General features: G+C 37.8%; 1 protein-coding gene across 2 annotated transcripts in view; it reads left to right on the top strand.

Annotated features, from left to right (window-relative positions):
* Window positions 1-5870: 5870 nt before the first annotated feature.
* ARMC2 (armadillo repeat containing 2) overlaps window positions 5871-26528 on the top strand; it is a 58515-nt gene continuing 37857 nt past the window's right edge. Inside the window, exons 1-6 of one of the 2 annotated variants that reach the window (XM_057390148.1) lie at window positions 5871-6176; window positions 6799-6871; window positions 9304-9472; window positions 10694-10904; window positions 14015-14065; window positions 23150-23220. In XM_057390148.1, the coding sequence (XP_057246131.1) occupies window positions 5959-6176; window positions 6799-6871; window positions 9304-9472; window positions 10694-10904; window positions 14015-14065; window positions 23150-23220 (793 nt within the window). In that variant the 5' untranslated portion in view covers window positions 5871-5958. The remainder of the gene's footprint in view (window positions 6177-6798; window positions 6872-9303; window positions 9473-10693; window positions 10905-14014; window positions 14066-23149; window positions 23221-26528) is intronic. The other variant, XM_057390149.1, reaches the window with a different exon arrangement.

A 26528-nucleotide genomic window follows, 5' to 3' on the forward strand; every position in this document is an offset into this window, starting at 1 on the left:
CACATTGCTTTTACCTTAGCAATCACTTCAGCAAACACTAGCTTGCCTAGACCAAGTCAGTTTATGGATTTGATAATAGTCCCATCCTAAAGCACTGTTATTGCAAACAAGATTTAAGTATGTACCTGTGTTTAAAATAGGTGCTAAGAGAGTTCTTTCAATAAAAAGCATGTGAAAKAAAGGATTTAAGTTTGAAAGTTGTTACAGCTGAGACATAGCAGAGAGATCACAAAAGAAATATTTGCTATAATTGCCAAAGCTCAGAAAATGAGTAAAGTTTAACTCTTCAATTTCATGACCTAGAAAATAGAGAGAAGAAATAATGTGCATATGAAAAGGATTAAAGAAGAAGCCAAGAAAGAAGGCTTAGTGGGTTTAACTGGATGGATTTTTAAATTGTTTAAAGAATGATGAGATAACAGTAAAAAGAAATTCAAACTGGCTTTACCAGGAAACAGATCTACACATTTTTCTGTGAAACTTCCCTTGTATTATTTCAATAAAAGAAAGGTTCAGAAGAAAGTAACATAAAATGAAATAACTGTGAATGATATGAAAATAGCATGTATGCACGTGCACACACACACACACACACATTCTTTTGGCTTTTAAAGAAGAATATACAAAGAAAGAGGGTACAATAATAACAAGGTTTTCATTACTTCTGAGGTATTGAGCTTGGCTGCAAACGAAAGAGGACTAGATGCCTAATAATTACAGATAAAGGACAAGCTAGCAGAGATAATGGCATGTGTTATGTAAACCAGGTAGCGTTACACACGAAGATCTTTTTASTGCTATTATAATGCCTGTCAGAATCAAAAAAGGAACTGGAAGAGGGTATTTTTCTAGAAGACAGTGGCGTAACAAAGCTTATAATAAAAATCAGAAAGACAAATTAAATTTAAAATATCCACAGGGTTCTTGTCTTGTATGAGAAAGTAAAAAGTTAGCAAGCAATTAGTTAAAGGAACTTTAAGTCMGTAAGAGAGAGATTTATATTTACATATAAATATATATACAAGATGAATTTATTTGGAGAGTGCTTTCATATATTTCTGAAGTATATAATAAAGGAACAAAGGAAGAAGCTTGGTCAGATGGAGCTGTATTTGTTGTGCTTTTCTATTATTCACAAAGAGGTAATAACTACTCTCCTACGGCAGTTTTTAGATAAATTTCAGAACACACTCAGAGATAGTGAACGAAGACTATCCTCTTCAGTCACAAACAACCCACTTGCCACAAAAGGCCTGTCTTTGTTGTTGTTACATGTCTGGAGATTTTCTGATACGGGCCATGATCACATTACCCATTGCAATAGCAGGAGGCATTGTGAGAAGCTGTTCAGTTCAGCTGAGCATCCGGTGCACCTGGCCAACAGGACCCCAAAACCTGCAGGTGGATGTATTTTTGGTGGGACCTCACCAGAAGGCAGCCTGGAGAAGTCACTGCAAAGTGACCCCTTTGTGCCACCCCAACAAAGCCMTCTGGCCTGTGGGACCCATGTGTGTGAAGTTCTGCTACAGCTGATGTGAAAATGTCCATATTTTAGCCTTCCAGAGAACAGGAGGCAAGCGGGAAATGCGGTAGCACTTCTGTCCTGGCAGGGAGCCAAAAAGGTGAGCAATCCAACCTTCACTGCCTGACCAGAGTGACCCAGGGATGGGACAGCAGTTTGTGGCTGCTACTACACCCAGGGGTCTGAGACCCCTGATTTTTACTGGAAAACTTTTAACGTCTCCATTTTGAATCCRTACATCTGAGTTCAGAGAGAAGGTATCGCAATGATGCTGACATCTCAAGAGTCAGAAATAGTTAACAATTTGCCCRGAGAGTTACAGAGAATAAGGGGATTGGGAAACGGTATCTTGCCTTATCGGTGAAACAGGCATCACAGCTTTARAGGAGTGACCCTGAACAAAGGATCACCTGGGATTTTATCAAATACTCTGGGGTCTTCCTGTGAGTTGTCAGCTCCTGCTGTGTCACCTGTCTGTCTRCTGTCACTTCCTGTGTCTCCTGTCACCTGTCTGGCCATAGTTTCCCTGCCCTTTCTCATGCAAAGAATCAATGCCAGTTCATGGCCTCTTGATTCCAGCAGCGGGAGATTTCAACCACCAGGGACCACCAACTCAACCCCCCCAGTTCAAAAGAAAAAGATTGAGCATGACCACTAATTAGCATGAGAAGCAAGAGAATCATGAAACCAGTAGAAGTGAAAATACAAATTAATAGAACTTGTCAATGAATTGTGATTTTACTTGATAAAATGTGTATATAGTTTAATTGAAATGCACTGCCTATGGAGGTGGTGGAGTCACTGTCCCTGGAGGTGTTTAAGGAAAGTGGGGGTGACACTTAATGTCAAACCTTAGTTGACAAGGTGATGCCAGGTCATAGGTTGGACTCCATGATCTCAGAGGTCTTTTCCAACCTGATAAATTCTATGATTCTGCAAATTTCTGAGAATCTGAGTGCTTGATTTATGGAAAACTTCCACCTTGCACCCTGCGCATTATAAACAACGTCTCCTGTTTAAACTGGGCCCCGTATCTGTGTTCAGCGTTCCTAAATCGGCATCAACAGCAARTCACACCGAGTAACTTCTGCCACCTGTGCCCTGGGCTTGCGCCAGCCGCCACCGCGCCCTCCCCAAACGTGGGCCAGGASTGGCCACGGGGGAGCGCCCTGCACCAGGAGCCCTCYGTGCTGCGGGCCATTGCCGCGGCASGATCCCTCACTGGCGCTGTCCCCGCTCCCGGGATTCGGGGCCGCCATCCCGGGCACGCAGCGCCCGCGCCGCGCACGCGCCCGCAGGTGGCCGCGCGTGCGCCTCGGGGTCCCCCTGGGCCCCTCGGGTGAGGCGGCGGCGGCGGCGCGGGGAGCGCGGCGGGTCCGGGTCCGGGCTCGGCCCTGTGCTGTCCTGTCCTGCCCTGCCCGGCGGCGCCGCGGTGCCGCGGTTGCTATGGGAACGGCGGGCGGCTGAGCGGCACCGGGGCCCGGCGGTGGCGCGTCCTGGCCGAGTCCCCCGGGCAGCGCCCGGTGCTCTCCCGGCCGTAGTGCTGCTCCCCGGGGGTGCAGCCTGACCGGCTGGGGGCGCAGGGCTGTGCGGTGAGTGGGGCGGGAGGCTTTGCAAAGCGGCCGGAGAGGGAGACCCTCTTTGCCGCCTCCCGGCAGCTTTCCCGTGCCCGGGAGAGAGATTTGATTGCCGGCTTTGGGTTGGGACGGCGTTTACTCCACAGGTGCTGCTTATTTGGGGAGTTCCTCTGGGCCGTGTTGTCCTCCGGCTGCGCTGGAAACCTTACTCTCTTGAGTATTGTGGACTCAACTCTCGTAACTTTGTAYTTAATTCTCTTTGATAGCTATTTCTACGCGTCAAAATTTCACCAGGGTGAAAGCGCATCAGCTGTGTTTGGTAAGTTGCTGCTTTTCAGGATTATGTCTAATAGTAGCTATTAKTTGCGTATTCCTGAAAGGAGCTTGTAGTTAGGTAGGGGCCCATCTCTTCTACCGTGYCTGCAGCGAGAGGACAAGAAGAAATGGCCTTAAGCTGAGACAGAGGCGATTCAGATTACAWACTAGAAAAAAATTCCCTGTAAGGATGGCCATGCACTGGAATAGGTTGGCCAGGAAGGTGGCGGAGTCACCAACCTTGGACATGTTTAAGAGGTGTGTGGATTTGGCGCTGGTTGATGTGGTTTAGGGGTTATGGGGTAGTACAGGGTTGACTTGATTATCTTTAGGGTCTCTTCCRACCTCGATGATTCTGAGATTCTTACTAAACCTGTACCTGTGTGTTAACTATTGTAGAGATTTGCTAGGGCAGACAGAACATATATTTGGATGTCAGAGACCAGAATTTTCACAGCTTGAGTACAGGGCCATATATTCAGGTATTGATGATTTTTTATGCAGTGAAAGTACACTGTGCACCTTAGCAATTTAATAACACTGGTCTTCAGRTGGCAGAGATGATGGTGGGGCCAGAGTGGTGCCACATCTGATGTAGTCAGTCATGCTTCTCTCATCTTCGTTGAACTGAGATAAGAGCTGTGAGGGTACAGCTGTCTTGCTTCTGGACATTGCTGGGACTAATGTGTGGATCCTGTATTGCTATCTACTGCTTTAAATCTTCCTATGCAGCTAAGACCAGACTTTTGGCGTAAACAACTGGGAAATAAAGACAAGAGCCCAAGTATGGCTTTTCAGACAGTGCTGCAATATTCTTCTACCTTTCAGTGGAGAGTCAGAGGAGCTCTTCACTTGAGTAAGTTAAAGGCTACTTGAGAAATGGTGACATTAGTGAGAGATAAGATCTGTGTGTACCAGTTATGCTGTCCCCATAGACACTGAGCATTCCCTCTGTCTGCCTCCTGCTGGGATCAGGAATCAAAATGACACAGTCACAGAATATACTGAATTGGAAGGGACTCACAAAGGTCATGAAGTTCAACTCTCAGTACTGCACATGTCCATTCCCAGCTCTATCAGATATAAGGCCTACAGAGAAGACCTTCCACTTGAGATCARAATTTCAGCTCCCAGTAGCTGGGCRAACACGGAATGATGGTCAGCTTTCCTTTTTTTAGTGAGAACTGACTATGTAATTTCTCCAAACAGACAACTGCTGTGGAACTCCTCACTTTTTTTAAATCATGTTGTAATAGAGGGAAGAATAAGGAGCATAGAGGACAAAATTCAGTCACAGTGAAGATCAGTAATAAGTATGATAGTTGGAAATATTAAAAACACTGATTGTCTGAGGCTCCTTATCTGTTCCTGCGTTTTTTTAATTATGCATCAATTAATACTTATATAATTATTTATTTAATTAATATTTAGTGAAAGAGGCTGGTGCACTTCTCCTTAGCATCCAGTTTTATGTTGGGTAGTTCTGAAAGAGTTGGGTGTGCAACAATGTGCAGGCTGTCAAAGAAAGAAGCAGTTGGAAAAGTAAAACTGCAGAACAGGAAGAGTTGGTCTAAGAAACGAAAGATAAGAGATTTTTTTTACTCCATAGTTTAGAAATAACCAAGATGATGGTGTCTGATCTACTGTCAGTTCATTGTCATAAACTGTGAGAGAATAGAAGTTACCAGATGGTCTGAATCACAGTGCAGAAACGTATTTTTCTTTTTAGGTAAGTTTGAAAAGCAGATGAGGAATTTTGGATGGTGTAAGACTCATGATGATTTTGCTGTGAAATGACAAGGATGATATCCACAGAGAACTGCACCATGATAGTGATGGGTTGTGCAGGGCCTGAGGGATGATGGGGCAAGTCTTTCACTGCCCACTGCATTTTCCAGCAGATGCAGCAGGACAGAACACTGATTGGAAGTCTGGGTTGATAACWTATATTAGTGTTATCTTTCTTTGCRTGTGCTTGGGGAGTAATTTCTTTCAGAGGAAAAAAAATTGATTGCTTGTTCTTCCTTGTCTCTGCTTATCAATTGCTGATAACTGATAATGATGCCTTTTTGACATATTAGGAAGCTGCCCTTGGTAAGGGTCGATAATATATATTGGGTTTTTCCTAAGGTGGAAAAAAACTATCTCTTTACAGCATATTATTGAATTCCTGTTTTGGCAGTGGTGTTTCCTAAGTAATCAGGTGTCAAGAAAAAGATTTTCTGTGGAATTGTGAAGGACCGCATCTGGCCYATGAAGCACAATGATTTATTTAGGGCCCTGTCAAAAAGGTTCTCCATGTCAGATACTTTTTGTTCTCGAGTATTTTCCTACAGAAGTGAGGAAAAGAGAGGGAAGTGCAATATCAATGTACTTTATTTCCCTCCATTTCACCTCTGTCTAGGATTGAGTTATTCTTTTTAACTGCATTGTGGTAGCATRACCAGTGATGAATTAATAGTTTGTAATTTTAAACTAGCATAATACTTTGTGCCTTTCACATATATTTTTCAGTGTTCTTCCTGTGCAATACTTTGCAGAGGAATGCAAGCTTCAAAGATTGAAAACAGAAGAAAAGCAGAGCCATTCTACTGGCTGTCAGTGGCAAAGCCTAAGACCAGTGCTGAGATTGTAAATGAAGCCAGAGATGCTCTACGAACAGTAAGAACTCAAAGACCATTCACACCTACAGATGAACAAAGGAAACTTTTTGGGTCTCGAWCCTCACAATGTCCTCAAAGTAGACCTGCTTCAGTTTTTAGGTACTGTGACTTTAAGATTTTTTTTCAAATATCCTTTAGCAGCAAGAGATTTGATTCTGTAATTATGCTTCCGGTGATTATTTTCCCTGTGTTAATCTGTATTCCTAATCACATCCTTTGCCTTCCTCTAATGATCCTTACTGTTGGTGCTAATCTACATGTCCAGGAAGTTCCCGTGGATTAGAGCTACCAGAGGCAGTCATTACACTCRTTTTCTATGTGGAGAATAGTTTAAAAAAATGGTGTTTTTCTTAAGACAGTTGAATACTTTTAATTGAGATAGTCTTCAGCTGTTTTTCTAGAACACATGAAAGCTTGCTTGTTTCCATATAACCTACAGGTGCTAGATCTTTTTTCAGAGATCTTTTAAATCTTACTTCTCAGATCTTTTAAATGTAAAATTTTAGGTCCTGAATTTGAAATGCTCATTTTCAAACAAAACTTACACTACCTCAATATTATTTCTATGTGGAGTTTTGTTAGTGTGAAGTGCTTGTCACTTTTTCTTTCTTCCCTCTTCTCATACTCWTTGGCAAAGGGAAGAAGCACACGATCAAAAAACCCAGCTGATCACAAAAAACTGGGCCTGCTTTATTCTTACTGTGTTTCATTTCTGTGTTAGTCTTCATGCATCCAGTTTTGATTTGGCTGAATCAAGACCACTTTCTGGTGTTCGTCTAAGCCCACTGGGTCATGTAAGTACTCTGGAAATAATTCATGCAGTATTAATACAAAAATGTGTGTCTCWGTAGTGTTGTGAAAATAAATGGTTTAAAGACATTGGGGAAAAATGGAGACTTGTAACGTTAGTCTGAGACTTACAAAGTCAGTTTGTCAATTTTCCTCAAAAGAAATCTGAAAATAAGTTAAACTGCTTAAATACTACTGTATTCCATTATGATTCTAAGTGACATTAACAAGAACCAGAAGATGGTTACTTGAGTCAGCTTTCTTGTGTAAGTTTACTAAAAGAGATTAAGTTCATGAACATAAGCCAACAACGTGCTCTTGCTGTTAAGAAGGTGGCTGATGGTATCCAGGGCTGCATTAGGAGGAGTGTTGCCAGCAGGGTGAGGGAAATGATCCTTCCCCTCTACTCAACACTGGTAAGGCCACACCTGGAGTGCTGTATCCAGTTCTGAGCTCCACAGTATAAGAAAAACATGGAGCTACTGGAGARAGTCTGATGAATGGCCACAAAGGTGATGAAGGGACAGAGAGAAATGTGAGTATTTAGCCTGGAGAACACCAGGGAGGATTTTATCCATGAATGTAAATATCTGAAAGGCAGGTGCAAAGAGAATGGGGCCAGCATCTTTTTCAGGGACTGGAACAGAGGCAGTGGGCACAAACTGGGAGATAGGAGGTTTCCTCTGAACTTCAGGAAACATTTTTCCAGCTSTGAGGTTGATGAAGCCTTGGTACAGGTTGCCCTGAGATCTTCAACAGCTTCTTGGGCATGGTCCTAGGCGACTGAGTTTAGGTGGCTGTAGTTGAACCTGGGGCTTGGACCTCCAGAGGTCTCTTCCTACCTCATCTGTTTTGTGGTTCTGTGATAAGTAACTGGAAAGTAACTAGGTGGTTGCTTTTTATTTGGCTTACATTTCTGTAAAATATCATGCTTGTAGTTTATTTCAAGAAAAGTAGAGGTCCTTAAAAAACCTCTTTTCTCCTTCTGTGAAAACTGTGAATGTTTTTCGATTTATGAGTGTATCTGCTCTTTCATGTTTTTTTAATATTTGATCTTTAAATATAGGACTAAGTCACGACCATTTGTTAAATACCCGAGAGAACAGAGCATGCTAAAATAGTTAAATATGCTTGCTGTATGCATTGCTCCTTCCATACAATAACTTTCAGGAAATTCTTTAGGAAAGCATTCTTTAGGAAATTAGGGGAAAAATCCAAAAAATGTTATACTTCATTAATTTGGATAAGGTAATATATTTATATGAATCAAGTTTAAAAATTCTGAGCATACTTTTATTTAGATTAAATATATATACATTTGGATTTAAGTATTGGTGTTAAATTTTCATTTATTTTGTTTGTGAGAGCGTTAGCGATTGAGACACAGATTCTGCTCAGGGTTTTTTTGTATGCAAAGCCCTTTATCGTAAAGAATGTCATTTCTTCTCTGTCTTTTTTCCAAGGCTTTAATTCTCTGTAAACTAAGCTTCATGTATCTAATTGTATCTATGTACCCAAAGATTTTTTGTTCACCAAAGCAARCAAATCTCCCTATCCAAAGCCTACACCCCCACATGAGAGTGGAAAAAAAATTGGAGAAGACTACTGACCAATGCAAAACCGGCCTTTTTGCTTTATCAATGGATATACACTGTAAATGAAGAGCCTGTATTAATCATGGTGGTTGTGGGGAGTGGGTCTCTCCTGTTGGCTTCTTCAGCTAATACTGTGGAGAGCTGTGAAGGATCAGCTGGAGACTTTCTAGTGGATTCTTTATTGTAAGGAAATTGGTATTGATCTTAGAGATCAGTGCTTTTATGTAGGGCAAAGGCACAACAAGTGTTTGGTACTAGAGGTTCAGGGGCTTGTTCGCATCCTGTAAGATGCAAGRTACTGACATAAAACTAGGACTTTCATGTTTCTGGATCTGCCTGATTTGTCTCAGTGTGATAGGAAATAGTACRTATGATGTGAGCATATTTGAAGTGTTTTGGAAGTACTATTTTAATGCTCAAAAACAAATCAAAGAATAGATGTATCTCTAGACTTGTTAGCAATAGCCTGGCACAATATTTTCTTTGATAAATAAGCTTGCTGCAGATGTAGTTAAATGTTTATTTACGAGGAATAAATAATTCTGAATTGTTCTACTCAAGCTAGTTTTTGTTTTCTGCACCCCTGAATGTTGGCTTTTAAATGGCTTTCTATGGTGATAATGGTATGGATGTCTGGTTTGTTCGGTGGAATGATATCATTAGATTCTGGATATGAAAATTTCTTAATGAGCAAGCCAATGTAACTTCTGTTTTGAACTTAGCCCTTTGTTAGAAATTAAGTGGGTTTGATTTGTTTTTTKKTTTTTTTTTTTAATTTTTGTTTCTATGAAAATGAGATTATCTGTGCTTTTGTTTAAAAGTCTTCTTTATATTTGTCACAGAAACCAATGCTAATCAGTTCTGCAAAAGATGAAGATTCTTCTGTTTTCCTTCCAAAACCTCCAGCTGATGCTGCAGAGGTTAGAAAAGTCAGCAATGCTCAGAAAGGCTTGTTTAGAGCAACTTCTCTGGGAAATTTATTTTCTTCTGAAGTAGTTCCTCCAGATCAGAGTAAGAATGTTTTGATATGTATAATTTGCTGGAATAATAACCACATGATGAGTTTTAGTATTTTTAATTACATGAATTATTATATTAAAGGACCTGCATGTCCTTTCAGTGTAAGTTTTGGAAGTATTTAAATGGCATTAAAGCAGTTCTGAAGCTGTGGTTTCCCATAATGGTGCTGGCTTGCACTACTGAAAGCAAGTTGAAAGCTACACAGGTGCTTCTTTTTCCTGTATGTTTCCAAGTAACAGAATTTTACTGAAAGTTGTCTTCAGTGAGTAAAATTAACATTAAATGCTGACATGTTTAAGGAGATAATGRGATGCCATCATCTAAGGAGATTCCCTGATGGATTATTGAGCATAAAAGGAGGAATAAAAAGGAATGATATGTCTTGACAGGCCTCCAATTACATCGTATTTGTTGTTAAGAGTTTCATTAGTGGAGACTTAATAAAGGTCACTAAATGTGGGATTTAAAAGTAATTTTCTTGCAGATGGGAAATGGCATCTTGGCTTCTTGCATGTTGGCTCATAATGAARYRTGCTGGTACTCTGTCGTTAATGAAGAAGACTCGTTTGTAATAATGACAATTCTTACATTCTCTGGGATTGTTCCTTAACATGATAAACTGAATATCTAATTTTTTACCTTATTGCAAAAAAAAATCATACAAGAAATAATAAACTTCATTATTACGTAGTTATTCTATAAATATATCTTCATATAATGTRCCTCTTCATGTAGTTTAATCCATTGGCCTTTACAAGTTGATTTTACTAATTGAGAAAGTTGAGAACTTAATGTAGTTATAACCTGAGCTGGTCTCTTCTCCCCTTTGGGGATCATGCAAATGTTTACATGAGGCTTGTTTTGTGGAGTTTCTTATTGTSTGTACATACCAAGATACAAGATTAACAGCTACCTTTTTCTTGAGTTCCTTCATAATATTCAGGTCCTGAAGTACAAACACTTTTATCACAAGGGACAATCCACCTATTGGTAAAAGGGAAATAAAAAAAAAAAAAAGAAGTATTTAAACTTTAAAACACAAAACCAAAAGACTTTAAGGAATGCTGTTCATATGAAGACATTGACTACCTTGCTTGTAATACTCTTGAGCTTTCTCACCTTTTAAATTGATACAAGCAGATTTTGATAATTTAACATGACAAGCTGTAATAAGAACACTTGAACAAAATGCATTCTCTTTGACTATTTCAGATGAAGAGAAGCTAGATTTTGAAGAACCAACTATGATGATGAATAATCTTGACAGAAGTAATAATAACTGCTTAGCAGAGCGAAAGTTGTACACATCATTTAATGATGAAAGTAGACAATTAATTTGTAATGAGYATGTCAGCAGATCAGGAAGTGAAGACTCCATGAAAGGGACACCAGGAAAATTTTCATTTCAGCTGCAGGGAGAAAGGTCAGCACTGGTCAAGTATGGTAATGTGCATCTTCCACACAACCCTTTACCTAGATACTCAATTGTGCAAGTATCAAAATGCTTAAAATTAATGGAATTTGATGAGAATATTRCATATGCTTTAAAATGAAACTGTGTTTAGATTATTCGAAAAATGTTCATTTCTTCTTTCAGGAAGTTTCTGCATTCAAAATACTTAATTTGTAAAAATGGTTGATAGAAATTTCTTTGATATGAAATGACTCTTATTTTGTTTGATAATTAACATTTTAAAACTAAGTCTTCTAATCTTTGCTAGTAGAATTCTCAAGTTTAAAATTGATGTGCTTGCTTTTTCAGTTTAGTCCTGTTGTTTTAAGGTGCTATACCTTCTTCACRTAGCTCAACATGAGTAGAGCTGTGCTTTCAGTTCTGGCATATACCAAAACCAGTCTTAAACTCGTTGGCAATAAAAGCAAGATTTTTGGTGACCTTTTTTTTAATGACCAAATACGTKTAAGAGATTAATGAGATTTACGTGCCTGCAGTCTGGTTTCACTGAACCTGGACTATCATATCCATTCTTTAATTCACAATTAAGCAGATTGGTTTTCTTTTGATTCAGATCTAAATTCTTGCACAGGGAGGAATAGTTCTGTGGCATTGTCTATAGTCGGTGTATCAGATGCTGCGTTAGTAGTCAGATGAACGACACTTTTGTGCTAATAACATTGATAGCTCTGGCAATCTCAACAACAAAGAGTGAAAAACACATCCTTACAAACACTTGTTCTCTCTTAAAAATATGTATTTGCCAGTAGGTATCTTCTTTCTAGCATGTTTGTGTGCTTAAGGAAAAGGTATTTCCCTGGATATTCTTAAGCACTTTTGATATTAAAGATTATATTCTTAATTTTATAAAATGAAAGGCCTTTCATTTACTAACTTGATGATAGCACTAAGTAGTTTAGAGAATGTTGTCCATTGAGGCTGTTACAGTAAATTATACATGACAGAGCTATCATAGCACTCCTTTATATAAAACTGCAAACAGGATTTAAAAAAAAATTCTGAAAGAGTGAAGACTTGTGGTAGCAAAGGAAAAATGCCATGAGTATGGAGGGAGGAAGAATGAGAAAATAAGAGCAGYGATGAAAAATGTAGGTGAAAAAAAGGAAAGTAAAGCACCGAGGAGACTGTTTTCACTGCAAAATAATTTCTTCCCATTAAAATCAGTARTCTTATAACATCTTAGGTAAAGACTTTTTGAATTATCATACTACATAAATCACTGTACTTTGAATTTTATTTAATAGAGGTATGGTGTGAAGTACTTTAGTGTTGCAGTTGAAATGGGTAGTTCCTTTGTGGAATRTGCATCCTGCCATTTTCATTCATGCTTTAAGTTTGGGTTGCTGTTTTAGTTGGTGGTGTCCGAGTGCCTTTAATAGGAAAGGGTCAGTTGATGCTTTTACTAATTGSAAAGAATGGCCTCCCTTCTCAGTCATAGTTTTGCAGGTATAATTGAACAATTAACCCATTAAATATGCTTRTTGTCTGTTCAAAGTTATACACTTCTCTTTATAAGAACAAGAGCTCTGCAAGTGGCCATAAGATAAYACAAAAATTGTTTTCCAATATTGTTCTGACTAGTTTTCTCCAAAATAGAAGAGGAATATAATGGTCCTCCATCTTTCTGTGTTGAATTCAAGATCTGCATTTCTGAATGGCACATTTTTTTTCTCTCCTATAGGTTATAGGGTGCTTTCTATGTATTTGAGTCAGAGATGGTTTTTGTCAATGCTGCCCAAGTGAGGCTTCCTGGCACCATTTATGGCTTAGAGTATCAGATATATCTGCAGTGCTGCAAGATGCATAACACAAAATTCTTTCCCTTTWGCAACAAAGATCTCTTATCTCTATCAGCCCAAGCAGTTCATGCCATTTTGTGATGGGATGGTCATGGATAATCTCAGCTGCTCTCATATGTTGTAATTCCTTTCTAAGACTTGCAACAGTGAACACATTGCTCCAGTGTTTGTGTGTGATACTACAAAGTCAGGCAGACCTTGTTCTATGCGTGTTAGGGTTCAGAGATGTCATGCTTCATCTGACAAGGCAGTTGAAAGGTACCACAAACCTAGCTTTCCATTTAGTTTTTTGAATTTGATCCACATCATAGTTTTATCTAAAAGGCTCCAGAGCCACAGGGGTGTCATTGCAGTGAGTTTTGGCAATCTTTCTCGGTAGAATATGTTTACAGGTACTGGATGATTGTAGGGTTAGATTGCTTCTGGTTCTGTGTTATAGATAGTTGAGGCATCTTGTATAGGGTTACATAGATATTTTCTAGGTATTTTCTATTTAAAGTATGTTCCATTTCAGGAGTAATAGGATTCTTAAAGGAATGTGAAATCCTTTATTACGGAGAATACTGTCATTCTCTATATGAAGCAGTTGTGTCAGTCTCAGTTCTGYATTGAAGTGATTTAAAATCCTTTCAGGAATTAAACAAAAGGGTTGTAGAAATAGTACACTTCATACAGGAGAAGGTGTGTGGAACTTCCTACTCTCCTTTCCCTACAGTTCTTATATGCGTAAAGAAATAACTTTCCTAATGAAACTGGTTTTCTAGTAATGGGGAAACAGTAGAGAATGCCAAAATAGCATGGCAGATTCCTGACGTTGATGCTGTTATATTTATTTTAAAGAGAACAGAAGGGAGGCATTTTATTCCAGCAAGAGACTTGCTCACTTTCTATGTCACATTCTTTTGTTGTCCCAAAGACTGAAGAAAACAATGAACAGTGTTAATGAAATCACTACTGCTTTATAAAGGTACTGGGGGAAAAAAAGAGAAAAGGACCTTTTGAGGGGAAAAGTTATTTGCCATTTTGTTTGCAATTCTGTTTTACAAATAACAATCTAGTTGTAATGGAATAGATCTGTTAATTGAAGCAGATTGAATGTATTGGCATGTTGCCTCAGGAAAGCAAGGAATAATTTCTGGCAATCATAAGGAAGCTCAGTTTTGTTTACATCTTCCTCCAACCATTGTGCCTTGCCATCTATTGTGATTGCTATAGAAGTGAAACTTCTAAAATGTTTTCTGCATTCATCTATTTCAGCAGAAGTGTCAACAGTGATGGCAGCTTTGCTGATGAAGAGCAACAGTTTCCCTGGTGAGAAAAGATGATTTTTTTTTTTTTTTTTGCTACTCCCATTTTTCAATATTCTGAAAGCTTAGATGTCATTCCAGGACTCCTTAAAAGCAGAGGTGCCTTCGGTGAGGAAAATTTTGGAGGCAAACAGTTCATTCCCAAGTGGCCTGTTCTTTTTTTAATAAGTGATTTTTATAAAGAGCTACAAAAGGATTAGCAGGTRCTATAAAAAAGACACACTGTGCCCTGTTTTCTCTCACCATTGCTGTCCTTATTAAATACCTATTTTACAGTATCCTTGGGATGTATTCTTCTTCCATGAGAGTGGTTTCTCTTTCTTGTGCTTTTTTTACAGTTTTGGAATATTTCAATAGACAATGATAAAAGCAAGGGATTAAATGATAAAGTGAGTCACAGATTCATCGACTAGAGTGGGTTGGAGTGGACCACTGGAAATCACTTCTTTCTGGCTGCTTAAAGTACCTTCACATCTGTGCCCAAAATATACATTCCTTTTCTCTTCAAAGAAAAGAATTCCCACAGAGGAGAGATTTTTATTTTTTTTTCTCGAAGGGAACAGTCATTCTGTTTTGCTCTGGATGATTTTTTTCAAAATGAATGACATGGTGTGCATCGTGGTTTGTTGTATGGTTTAGCTGATTCTCCAGACTTCTTCAGTATTTTCCTTTTTAAAAATTATTTATATTGACAACTCCTGGAATTCTCATAAAGACAGGGAAACAAGTCCCATCTAATCCTTATCTATTTCTGCCTCAGTTCCACTGGCTATTTGGACCACTAATTTAAGAAAGAAACAATTGAGTGGTGGGAAATCTTTTACAGGTAGACCTCTCTACAATGTTTTCCAGATTWTGTCTAGTTTGGTATATGGTTAAGGAATACTGAGAGAATACTAGGAAAGAGGAACTCTTTTTTTTTCCCAAACTTGTTACAGACTTGTAAAAAAAGAGTAAGAGGTACTTTTTACCCCTGGTCTGTTAGTTCACAAAAGGGACAGTGGAGTTCAGGCTTATTCTTACAGTACTCCAAAGAGTCTTTCCGTTTCAGCACTTAGTTTCAGGCCAATGTCATTGGTCTCCAAATCTGGGAGATCTTCAGTCTTGAGAGTCCTTATTACCAATTGCATTGTAATTCTGGAATGGGTAAGTGTGCCACACAAAGGATAAAGAAGGAATGTGAGCTCTATCTAGCTATACCTATAATAACAATGGATTTTAATTTATTTTTTGTTCTAGAAATGCAATGCTTATGCAAGATTCAAGTTAGGAAGATGATGATGATAGTGTGGTTTTCAGACTGAAATATATTTAGGCTAGTGTTTTAGATATTTTTTATGTTTRGAATTAGGCTGTCAGTTGTCTGCTTGCCTAAAGATACCCTGCCACGAATAGATACTGTTAATATTTTCAGTATTAGGAAGAACATGCAAAAACTGAAGAATAAAAAGGATAAAAATAGATTTTTTTTCATCACCCTGATTATTCTTTTAAGCCATAAAAATGTTTAACATGYGCATGAGGTTCTTCATCAATAGCCTGTATAAATAAGAAATACTACATTTTTTTATTGCTGGAGTTGTCATAAGAAATGAACTATTCCCATGATTGTGTTAATAGAAGAATTGTTATTTGCTCATCTTTAGGATGAYTCAGTGTAGTTGGTCTATTTATCAACATATTTTTGCAAATTGTCTTTCTACTAGTTATCTTTTCTCATATCAGTGGTATTARTTATACACTTGATTATAGTTTTCACTCCCTTTGTTTTTTTCCCTTCTTATGGTGTTCCTTATAATCTGCTACGGTTCCTGAAATAATTTCAGGACACCTATGTTACCAGTTACTCAATTATTTTGATGCTTTTGAGAACTTYTGTGGTTGAGAAACAAGACTGACCTGAGTTTTATGTAATTGGCTTAATACTTTACTTGCAGACAGCTAAAAGAGATATAAAATAATTTTGCCTCAGTTGCTTTTTTGAAAAGGAAAGTGGTCTTTAAAAATTGCGCTGTTATACTAGGTTGTTTTTCTTTCTTTGAGGCTTATTTCCAGAYTGTGTTTGTCTGTCTTGTTTGTCCCGCAGATGACATCACAGAATGGAAGATTCTGTGGTAACTGAGCAAAATAGGGACATAKTCTCTTAAGTGGCTCAGTGAAGGTCAGTTCTTTTAATAAAAGGATAGGGTGCCTTTCAAGTGCTAAGTTACGGGCCAGGAAAAAATCACTTGGTTTGTAAAAAAAMCACAAAAACATATTCCCTACTATTCAATTAGTGAAAGACAATACCAAAAACTAATTTTGATGTCCTTCYGGCAACATGAAAGGTCTGGATAGTATAATGAAATAGGAATAAAGGGATTAATGAGAAATGCAAATGTTAATTGGTATGTAGAAAAAATAATTTCTATGAGATTAAATGACAAAACAAACTACTAATTTTTCTCATTTTGCCAAAAGCTAAAAACATTTTCTACTAGTTGCTTTGGCAAAAATACTGGGATGTTGTTTTTATTTCCTTTCGAAGTCTACAGAGCAGTGTCTTGTTAACTTCATTAATTTTGGTTTAGAGTTAGAACTCTGTTTCTTGATCACTAAACATGTAGAGTGGAAGAGTCATAGTAGCAASGGGTTGTGTTCTGAAGCAGTGGCTCTTAAGCATTGTGTAACTGAACCTGCTCTGAGGAGGTCCATTGCAGTGTCTCTCACTTGCTGCAGCTCCGCATCTGCAGACTCTCCTTCTTTGCCTTGCACCACTTGGTCCCTTGCTGCTGACTCAGGGTTTGCAGCATTGTCTTGGTGCCCTAATTCCCGGGATCACCATCAGTTTCCTAACTTTCCCTGGAGCTGCAGTTGTTCTATGTGAGACAAAGCTGCTGAGTTTGGCTGTGCCCTGATGAACTTGGTCCAGAGCCCTCCGTACTTTTGCACAGTGCTCCCTTCAAGAGATCTGATGGGCTGTTCATGAGACCACAGTTGTGAGTGATTTAGAAAAAGTGGTAACTGGCAGTCAGTAGATAAACAGCCCATCGGCTGATACACCAGAGGGTTGTCCAGAGGAGCCTGAGCAGGCTGGAGAAATTATTTGGCAGGAATCTGATGCAGTTTAACAAGACAAGTGCAAAGTCTTGCATCTGGACAGGAACAACCCTGGGCACCRATATATGCTGGGGGCTGTCCATGTGGGAGGCAGCTTTGCAGAAGAGGACCTGGAGGTCCTGGTGCTCCCCAAGTCCATGGAAAGTTCAGGATGGCAGAGAACTCAAAAGATCATCTGGCCCAATATTTTGTGAAAAAGAGAACCTAGATGAGATTATCTAGCATGTTCATTTGTGTCTTGAAAACCTTCACTACACCTGGACTACTGGGACCAGCTCCAGGCAATAGAGATATGAAATGGCTGGAGGGAATCCAGCTACTAAGATATGAAGGAATCCTTTGTRTTAGGGAAAGCTGGGAGAGCTGGAACTGTTTAGCGTGGAGAAAAGAGGGTTTGGCAGTAGTTCTTATCTATGTCTTTTGATACTTGGAGGGAGGGTACATTGTGACACCATCAGTGACTGTGTGATAAGAGCTCTTACTTCTCCCCCATGGCAGGCACTCAAAATAGGAAAAACTACCTGTAACCATTCTTCTTAGAGATTTATTGGTTGTATATACTTTCACAGCATCTCCTTGTAGCTTTTCCCTTTGTAGTCCATATAAAATTTGTGAATCTTGGATTGAAAGGAAAGTTCTCAGCTGCTTAAATAGCCAAGTGATCCTTATCAATATAAGGCATGCCATTTTGAATAGTGGTAGCAATAAAAATAAACCCAGATTACAGGGTAGATACGTAGTCACACTCTGAATATACATGTCAGTAACATCTCAAAGAACATTCTTTATAAATGGCCTGTCTATTTAAGGATTATCCTCAGTCAAGAGGGCTGAACTCTCATCTAGTCTGAAAGAACACCTTTGTGCCTAGTAGCCCTTTTGATACACCTGGCTTGCCTGAATAGGCCCCCAGGATTTGCTTAGCATTGCTAGAAATCTGTTCTTGTTAACACTTAGTAAAATGTCTTGATTTTTGGGTGTAGATACACCATGTCTGGTTTTCCAATGCACACAACGTATGTTGGTAAAATCAGATGTTCAGTGCTTGTATTTATGTATAAACAGTCTGCATGTACTGCTGTGCCTAGACTGTTTTTAGAGCTTTGTGAAAAGTTACAAATTGCTCTCCTAGACTTTTGCATACCTGAAAACGTTGATCTAAAATAAAATCTGTAAAAATTTCAGTTACATTTTTGGGTTTTAAATAAACTAGAAAAAGGAATTTTATGGTGGCTGAATGGGATGTAATGAGGGAAAATACATTGGGAAGAAATTGAATGACTGTGAGGGGGAAATGGAAGAAAAAAGGTTTGTTTRCCTTATCAAAATAAAGACCAAAAATAAAAGGGCTCTAAGGTTAAACRATTAAACTATCCTGGGATTAGATTTGCTTCCGAGGAAGGACCTTAAGAATCGTGGTTCTACAGATATAGAAAAAGTCTCTGYAGATATAGATGTGTAGAAATCATGTGCTTATAATTAAAGTTTTTTGGCTTAATAAAAAGGGCATGTTTAAAAATGGCAGAGAAGTCTGTTTCCAGACATCAGATCGTGTCTACAGTCTATGGCTTTCTTACAGCATTTACTCAGGGCATGCTATGCACAGTCTGYGCGTTAGTAGCTCTCTGCCTTTTTAAGAAACTGTTCAGATTCTGRTTTACATGGGATAGTCCCAGTTCCTATCTCTGCTTTAAGAGATTCCATAAATCCCATTTAGATGAGTGTGAAAGGAGAGGCCCATAGTGTCTGGACGAGMAAAATTGCGTGAGGCCTTGGCACTTGCAGGAGATATTCTGGGGCTTATGACATTTTCCATCCCTACTGCCCTCATCTTTTTCTCATTCCCCATTATTCCTGCTCTTCTCTTGAAAATTAACCTGTATATTCTTCTTTATGCTATCTCTTTATSCTATCTTTATGCTTCTCTGTTCTCCCATTTCATGTTATCTAGTTTTGCCTCCCAAAGCTATTAAGGATATGTAAGMTATTACAGGAACCTTACCATGAAGAGAGGATAGTGTCAAGAGGAAATGCCTTGATGCTGGACAATTCAGAAAAGGTGGTCATGTTCTCTCTTTGTTCTAGTTAAGCTTTGCTACCTCGCTGACCACAGGTCATAGATATAATTGATACAATTGATAGATACTATTCTCTAGGGAAGCATTAACTTGTTYGTATTAGGCCATATATCCCTCTTAACTGGTAACTTAATAATCAAGAKCATTAGGGATGCATCTCTACTAATAATAAAAATTAAAGGAGTTAGTCTCTGGCTTGTTGGCCATCTGCAGTGTCCTAGGTTAATACAATGAAACTGTTTTTAATTGCCTCGCTCTCGCACACAAGGTACTGTCTAGAAATGGCCCTACCACTGCTTACTTGTGCCCTGCGCTCAGGCTTTTGTCAAGGAAAGTAACACCTTTCTTGAGCCAGAACTGTAGCAGGGACAATTCTAAGAGTCTAAATCTATGGGATAACGTGAGCCAAAATTCAGCTCAATTGTTAGACTCTGTTTTGCAAATAAAGAGGTAGCCAGATTCTCAAATGTTTAAGGTATAGTACGAGTGCTGTTCTTCCATTGGGATCTTATATTCACATTTGTGATTCAAACCTTGATGTTGTGTGCAGCTTCTTTGGAGATTACTAGTTCAATTMTTTGCCTCTGGGATATAGTTCSTAGAAGTGTAGTTTTCCCTGGAATRCCRTGGAARGGTAAGATTTTCCTGATTTACCATTAGCAAGAGGCTCATGGCAGGAAAAGGCAAATAAATGTCTAAACATGAAGAATTTCTCAATAAGTGTAGCTTTCACTTAATTATCCATTCTTTCACTAGGGGAAAATACTGAACACCTGTATTGGGTCTGGCTGTGACAGTTTATTTTCCCTGGAGCAGCCCTCACAGTGCTGTGYTTTRYATTGGTAGCTAGAAGGGTGTTGATAACACAYGCACATTTTSGCTACTGCTGAGCAGCATCAGTAGTGTCTCTCCAACATGTGACCATCACCAGGAGGCTCAGGGTGGGCAAGGTCTCTTGAGGGGGCATAACCATGACAGTTGGACCAGACTGACCAAAAGGATTCCATACTGTATGATGTCTACTCAGCAATAAAAGCTAGGACAAAGGAAGTGAGGGGATATTTATTATTATGAGATTTGTCCTACAGAGCATTCACTATGCATAGTCAAGCTGTACTTACTTGGAAATGGCTGGGCATTGCCCACTGGTGGGAAGTTGAACATAAATATTTTTTCTTTGCTTCTGCTTTATTAAACTGCTTTTATCTTCACCCATCAATTTTTCTCTATCTTGTTTCTACCTTCCGTCATGTTGAGGAGGGGTGTGAAAAGAGTGGTAGGATCAGGTGCCCAGCGTTCATCCAAGGTCAACCCATCACACCACACCACAGTACTCCACTACTGGCTCACTTTCCTTTTGGAAGTCCTCACACTCGGTGTACATTCAAGAAAGCAGTATTCTTCATTGAGGCTACTRTGATTTCTTTCAWAGGAGAAGGATAAAAATGATCCAGTTGCCAAGTTCTTTTTCTTCTGTAATCGTCAGAGCCTCTGTCAGTTGATTTCTTGATGAGCCCCTTATCAGATGATCAGATTTCTGCCAATTGACTTTGTTTCCAAGGCAACTGCTCTCTTGACAAGCCAGTTCCCTTCAATAGTAGGTAACTTATTTTTTAGAATAGGTTGATTATATTTTAACTGCATTGTTCTTAGCAAGATACTTCTATTTAAGTTTCAGTCCTAAATGAAAATTTAAAGATTATGAAGCAAAARTCTGTGTAACTAAAATGAAGTTGGCAGAATGGTAAAGATGGGTAAAGGGATTTTATAATCTCTCAATTATAAAATCTCTCAGTTGATAAATTGTCTATATTTCCTAAAGATAAGCCTGCCCACCACTTATTCCCATTAATGCAGTGTTCAGCATATTCTTTTTCTGAAAATMATGGATGTTCGGGTTACTTAATGAGGATGTTTCCCAAAACCACACACTGTTGTGCTACTGGTATTCAGAACAAACTGTTTTCCTACTCATTTAAGTCTCTTAACTGGTTGACTGTGGTGTTTAAAAAACAATAGGTTCCAACCAAACTTATTTCCTTATGCGATTGACATCGTCTTACTCTTCATCCCACATATATGGTGTTTCTGTCTGGTAGGTTAGCACATCATTTGCTTTAGCATCTTTTTCTATTAATCTCCTTTTGCTTCCAACAAAACTTGTAGGATTGTCTTTGTTGAGATTTCTTGGTTTCATCCTGGATTTATGTTTTCAGGGAAGAGGCACAGGCAGGATATAGTTACAAAACTCTTCTGAGGAAAGCGAATTCAAATATCCATATTCATRTAGATGTGTAATATCATCATGCCTACACACAATTCTGAAGGTACTGATTTCTGAATACATCTGTTTTGGTGTAAGGTGACTGAAGTTGTTTTTTTGCTTATCCAGTGTCCTTTCAGGTTGTAGTCTTGATTTCAGGGATGGCTGAAACTTGTAAAGTTTATAGGACAAGGTGTTTACATAAATGGGACTAAATTTTTATTTCTGTCAATACCCTGAACTGTATGTAATGTGTGCTGTAAAATTCCTCTTTCTTAGAGATGCCAGATAATTTTAGAGATGCAAGCACTTGTTCTTTTTTTCTTTATTAACGTATTGCTTCCCCATGGGAGTAGAAATTGCTGTATGTGAGCTGAAATAATTTCAAGATAGTTTGTGTAAGCATTTGGATTTTGGAGCACATAAATCCTCATGCYGTAAAAATAAAGCATTATTCACTGTTAGCCATAATGAAGCAACTGTTCCTCTGTAATGTGATTGCTTGGGAAATTTTTGACTGATCACAGTGAGCTATCCAGTCCCTTTTGTAGAGAACTGATCTTGCAAGAGCTTTGTCTTTTATTCTGTCTCCATATGTTGATAGGATGACTTACATCTTCTGTCTGGACTGACAGACAGGACTTAGGCACCAATCCAGCAAAATACTTAAACAACAGTTTAGCTTTAAGCCTTAGAATAACTAAATTAACAGGTTAAAAAAACCTGAAATAATATTGATAACACACTRCTGTCATCTTTAGAAGGGAATTCAAGGGATTATGTTATAATGTAAATGGTGAACTTTAAATGGAATAAGAAGTGTTAAACATACACTGAGAATAGAAAACATTGATTAACACTTTTTAGTACAGGAGGAAGGATTCTGATTTGATATGAGGGAGTCTATATCTTGTGTATTCGTTGTAGAGCAGTGCTTCTTGAGTGTGTTGCTAGGAAAACAGAATAAATATATTTATTATAGATGTATGTAGTAGTTTCCCCTGTCCAAAGAAACAGTGACAGTAAAATCAGCAGGAATTATGGCATTACTTTATAAAACAATGGAAATGGCAACATCCCTGTTTCTTGTACTAACAGAACTAGTGACCACCATGCAGTTAGCAATAGCCCACTGGCAGACCCAGAAATTCTAATATGTACTTTAAAGGTTACTCATATGTATATTTCTTTGAAAAGTCTTCTCATTAAAAGTTTTAAGAGTGTTAATCCTATCAGAAAAAGATATTGTGTGTGTGAATGGCTGAATTTACAGCTTTAAACTAGTTGAGTTCCTATCCATTTAATGAAACTGATGGTAAAACAGAAATTGATTTTTTCTGGATTTAGTTTGGTTGATCTTTCAGTTTTACTGAGCTAGTRGAAATGCTTTAGGTTTTGTGTTCCATAATGGTGACCTCTTGTGGTGTGAATATGTCAGTATTTCTGAAGGAGCTTTCTGTAATACATATGGGAGGAGGCTGTATTTACATGTAACTTTTCATGAGTGGCTAACTTACCAACTTAGTAAAATAATATCATCTCTTCCAATTAGTTATTTAGTATGCAGAACTCAATACATGTGAAAGAACAAGCATTCTGAGCATTGTCTTCTGGTAATACTTTTGTGTGTCCATCCTGTTTCTTTTAGTGACGAGGTGAAAGAGCCYGGCAAAAAGTCATCACAGCCAAGGAGTTCACACTGGAAGAGAAGAGTAACAGGTACAAGAAATTTCAGTCTCCATTCAAAAAATGTGAAATGCAGTCRAATAGAAATAATCCTGTTCTTGTGATTTGACAGTCTTGTTCTTCATTATTCACCAAACAGTAATTTTGGTTTTCTAGATATATTGTTTTTTTCCTGTTCTTAGTAAAGAGAAACAATACTCCAGAGATCTTCGGTCTAAAAATCTGTTGGTATTTTCTCTTTTGCTTTTCCCATATCTAGGCTTGAGAATTTGCCAATCCATTAACATCTTGTTTGCCCATCAGTTTTTGTAATCTATCATAGTTGCACAGAAACTAATAAAATTATGCCATCCTGTCTTATCTGAAGATACAGATTTTGGATAGGGATGCATTTTGCTGATTTTACATAGATTTAAATAATATTTCCTCATAGCTGACACATTTCAGACATCATAAGTGCAAATTTGAGAGTCTGGTGTGGAAACCTGAAGTTTCCACTGTGCTATTACTATGCTTTATTAKTATTTTTCTAGAACTGAAAAATTATGGTATTCCAGATCATTCTGGCAAAGGCTGTAACGTGCTCTGTTTTCATTTCCTTATGAGGAGCTGACAGTGTTTACCATRTCATGGGAGTTAGCATTCTTTCAAGGCTTTTCATTTGTTTATGCTATTTTATTGATGTTATTGAACATACAAAGTATGTTTTTAGGACTCTTTCTTTTTATATCTAATTTTCTTAATTTTATGTGGCTTCCTTAGTTTGTATATGCTTCATCTTTAATCCCACTATGAAGAGTGGGATAGCATTAGGAATTCTCCATCATATCTTCTCTACCATGGGATTCTGGGTGAAGTGTTTATTTACAAATTATTTCTATTTTCTGATATTATTTGTGTTTATGCTTAGACATTTTAGAGAGGACGTAGAATGTTTTAATATTGATCTATTCATGGCCACTCAGTATTCACTGAAAAGGCTAAACATTATAAGTCAGGCAGTACTCAGCTTTTGAAAGCTCAGTGTTGCTAAGGCTCTTGTATTTACATGCTAAAAACAGCAACCAATAAATGTGGACTGATTAGTGATTTTTTTTTTTTGACCAGACTGCAAAGCAGCGGTTAAGACCTATGAGAAACTGAGACAACCAACTTAAACTTGCTGCATTCTTTTGCTTGAGTATTTTTGCYGTTGAATTGTGATTCGCTCTATTAGAAGGTTCAGGACAGCTTCTGCAATATTTTAAATACAGCTAGTACCMTTAACTTTTCATCATCAGCTTAAAAAATCTCCCAGGACTGAGGCACAAGCAATTTAGTAATGTTGCTTGTCTTTCTAGTTATGTATTTTCTGGTCATTCTTATTGCTAGGATTAACACTGTTTAGTAAAAGCTGATTAACTTCTTTTTTACTTAATTACAAGAGATACTTTTTCTAAAAAAATTTACGCCATTATGACTTTCAGTTTGCTGTATTCTTCTGATAAATATGAGACAAGTGAAGCAGAGTAGTAGGAAAAAACCTATTTTCATTCTGAACTGAAAATTAAATGGCTTTAGTAATTTTTTTTTAAGTGAGAAGTTTGTCTTTATCTGCAAATGCATACCTGAAGTTTTCTATTTCTTGCTTAATGAAGTTAAGTATATGAGTAGTTAAAAAGTCAGTCCCATCTTTCAGTTTAAGAGAGGTAGCTACAGATCAGAAAGAAATAATTGAGTCAATATGTGGGTTTTGTGGCAGGAAGGAACAGTGCAAACTATTCTAGTGCTCTCAWTTCAGCTGTACTTTTATATTACCCAGAGCAGAACTTTCACTTCATTGCAAAAACTGCATTGTGTTTTATTAATTAAGCTACTCATCAATTTAAATAASACTATCAGCTCATTTGATCTAGAAATAAAAATGGTATGCAAAATAATAATATTTGCTAATAACATCTATTGTTGGTGCTTGCATATATGTATTAGTACATAGTTATTGTAATAACAGATCTAGTGTATTACTTATGAAACAGCAGCATTTTTAATAAGCTGTTGGAATAGGTATATTTGATAGATTAATTGTGTGTAAAATGTGGGTAGACAGTTAATACAGACCAGAAAAAGTCTGGATTATTTTCTAAAAAGTAAGCTTTTAAAATAGGAAGTTCTTAATTGTTTTACTGTTCCAAGTAATGCCAGTAGACAGTCAGTGTTTGAAGGTTGGAGATAACTGTTCTCATAATGCAAACCTCTTATTATTGGGGTTCTCAGGTAGTACAGAATTTTTGTGTTTGGTAATGATTATGTTAAGGATTTACATTGTCACTTAAATGCARGAGCTAGTAATGAACAATAGGAGACATTTTCAGACAAATCTGTCACTTAAAGAAATRTATATATACCAGTCTTAATGGCTTTCTTAATGTTACTTAGTAGAGTTGTGTGACTTTTATTTCCCTGTTAAAAAAACCTCAAAACAAATAGAACAAATCAGACCCGTCTTTATAACAACTTTGCTTGCCTGCAAGATAAAGAGCTTAAGCCAATCTTAAACTCCAAACACGCACCTTGTAAGCAACTGTTTGATCCTTTACATCTCTGGCTCTCCATCTGTAGTAGCCCAGTGGTCCAGGCCMCAATTCTGTCACTTTCCAAAGTGCTAGGTCAATGTGTGAAGGTGTTCAGCTGTCAGAATAGTTCCCAGTGATATCGCATCCATATGAAAGTGAATCCTGCATTCCATTTTTTCATAAACCGTGTTTTCACCAACTTCCTTGTCCAATCTGAAAACAGATCTGTGCTCGCCATCTTGTTTCCTGAAGAATTCTAGTCGATGGATTTTTTTGGTCTACCAATTTTTGACCTGATGTGTGCTGATCGAATTTTTTTTCTATTTTCTTTTTGAAGCCAAGTWTAAAAAAAGCTTGAATATTTTTTAAAATCTTCTTTGTGAAGTGAACAAGGTTTCTGATAGTGAAGAGTAGCTTTTTCTCAGTTATAGGAATTTGGCTGAGGGCAGCCAAGCACTACTGGGAGTTTGTTGCCTTCAAGATTTCTGACATGTTTATTGGCGGCAAAATATCTTTCATATATCTRTGGTTTACTATTCATTTCCCAGGTTCCTGTGTGAAAAACTGCAGAATACAATAAAGAATAGGAGGGAAATAAGCATTTTATAAAAGTTTAGTCATGAAGTTCTCAATACTAATTGCATGAAGTAGTTAGAATTGCTAACAGGATGTAATAACTAACAAGACTTTTCCCTAACTGACCAGTCAGTTAATCAAGCTTAGTCTAATATCATGCRTGTGTACTAGATAAAATTGTACAGACCTAGAGGGTTGTCTGTAGTAYGGATT

Source organism: Malurus melanocephalus, unplaced genomic scaffold, assembly GCF_030028575.1.
Source record: "Malurus melanocephalus ecotype Western Australia unplaced genomic scaffold, MMel_1.1 scaffold_23, whole genome shotgun sequence".
Classification (NCBI taxonomy): domain Eukaryota; kingdom Metazoa; phylum Chordata; class Aves; order Passeriformes; family Maluridae; genus Malurus; species Malurus melanocephalus.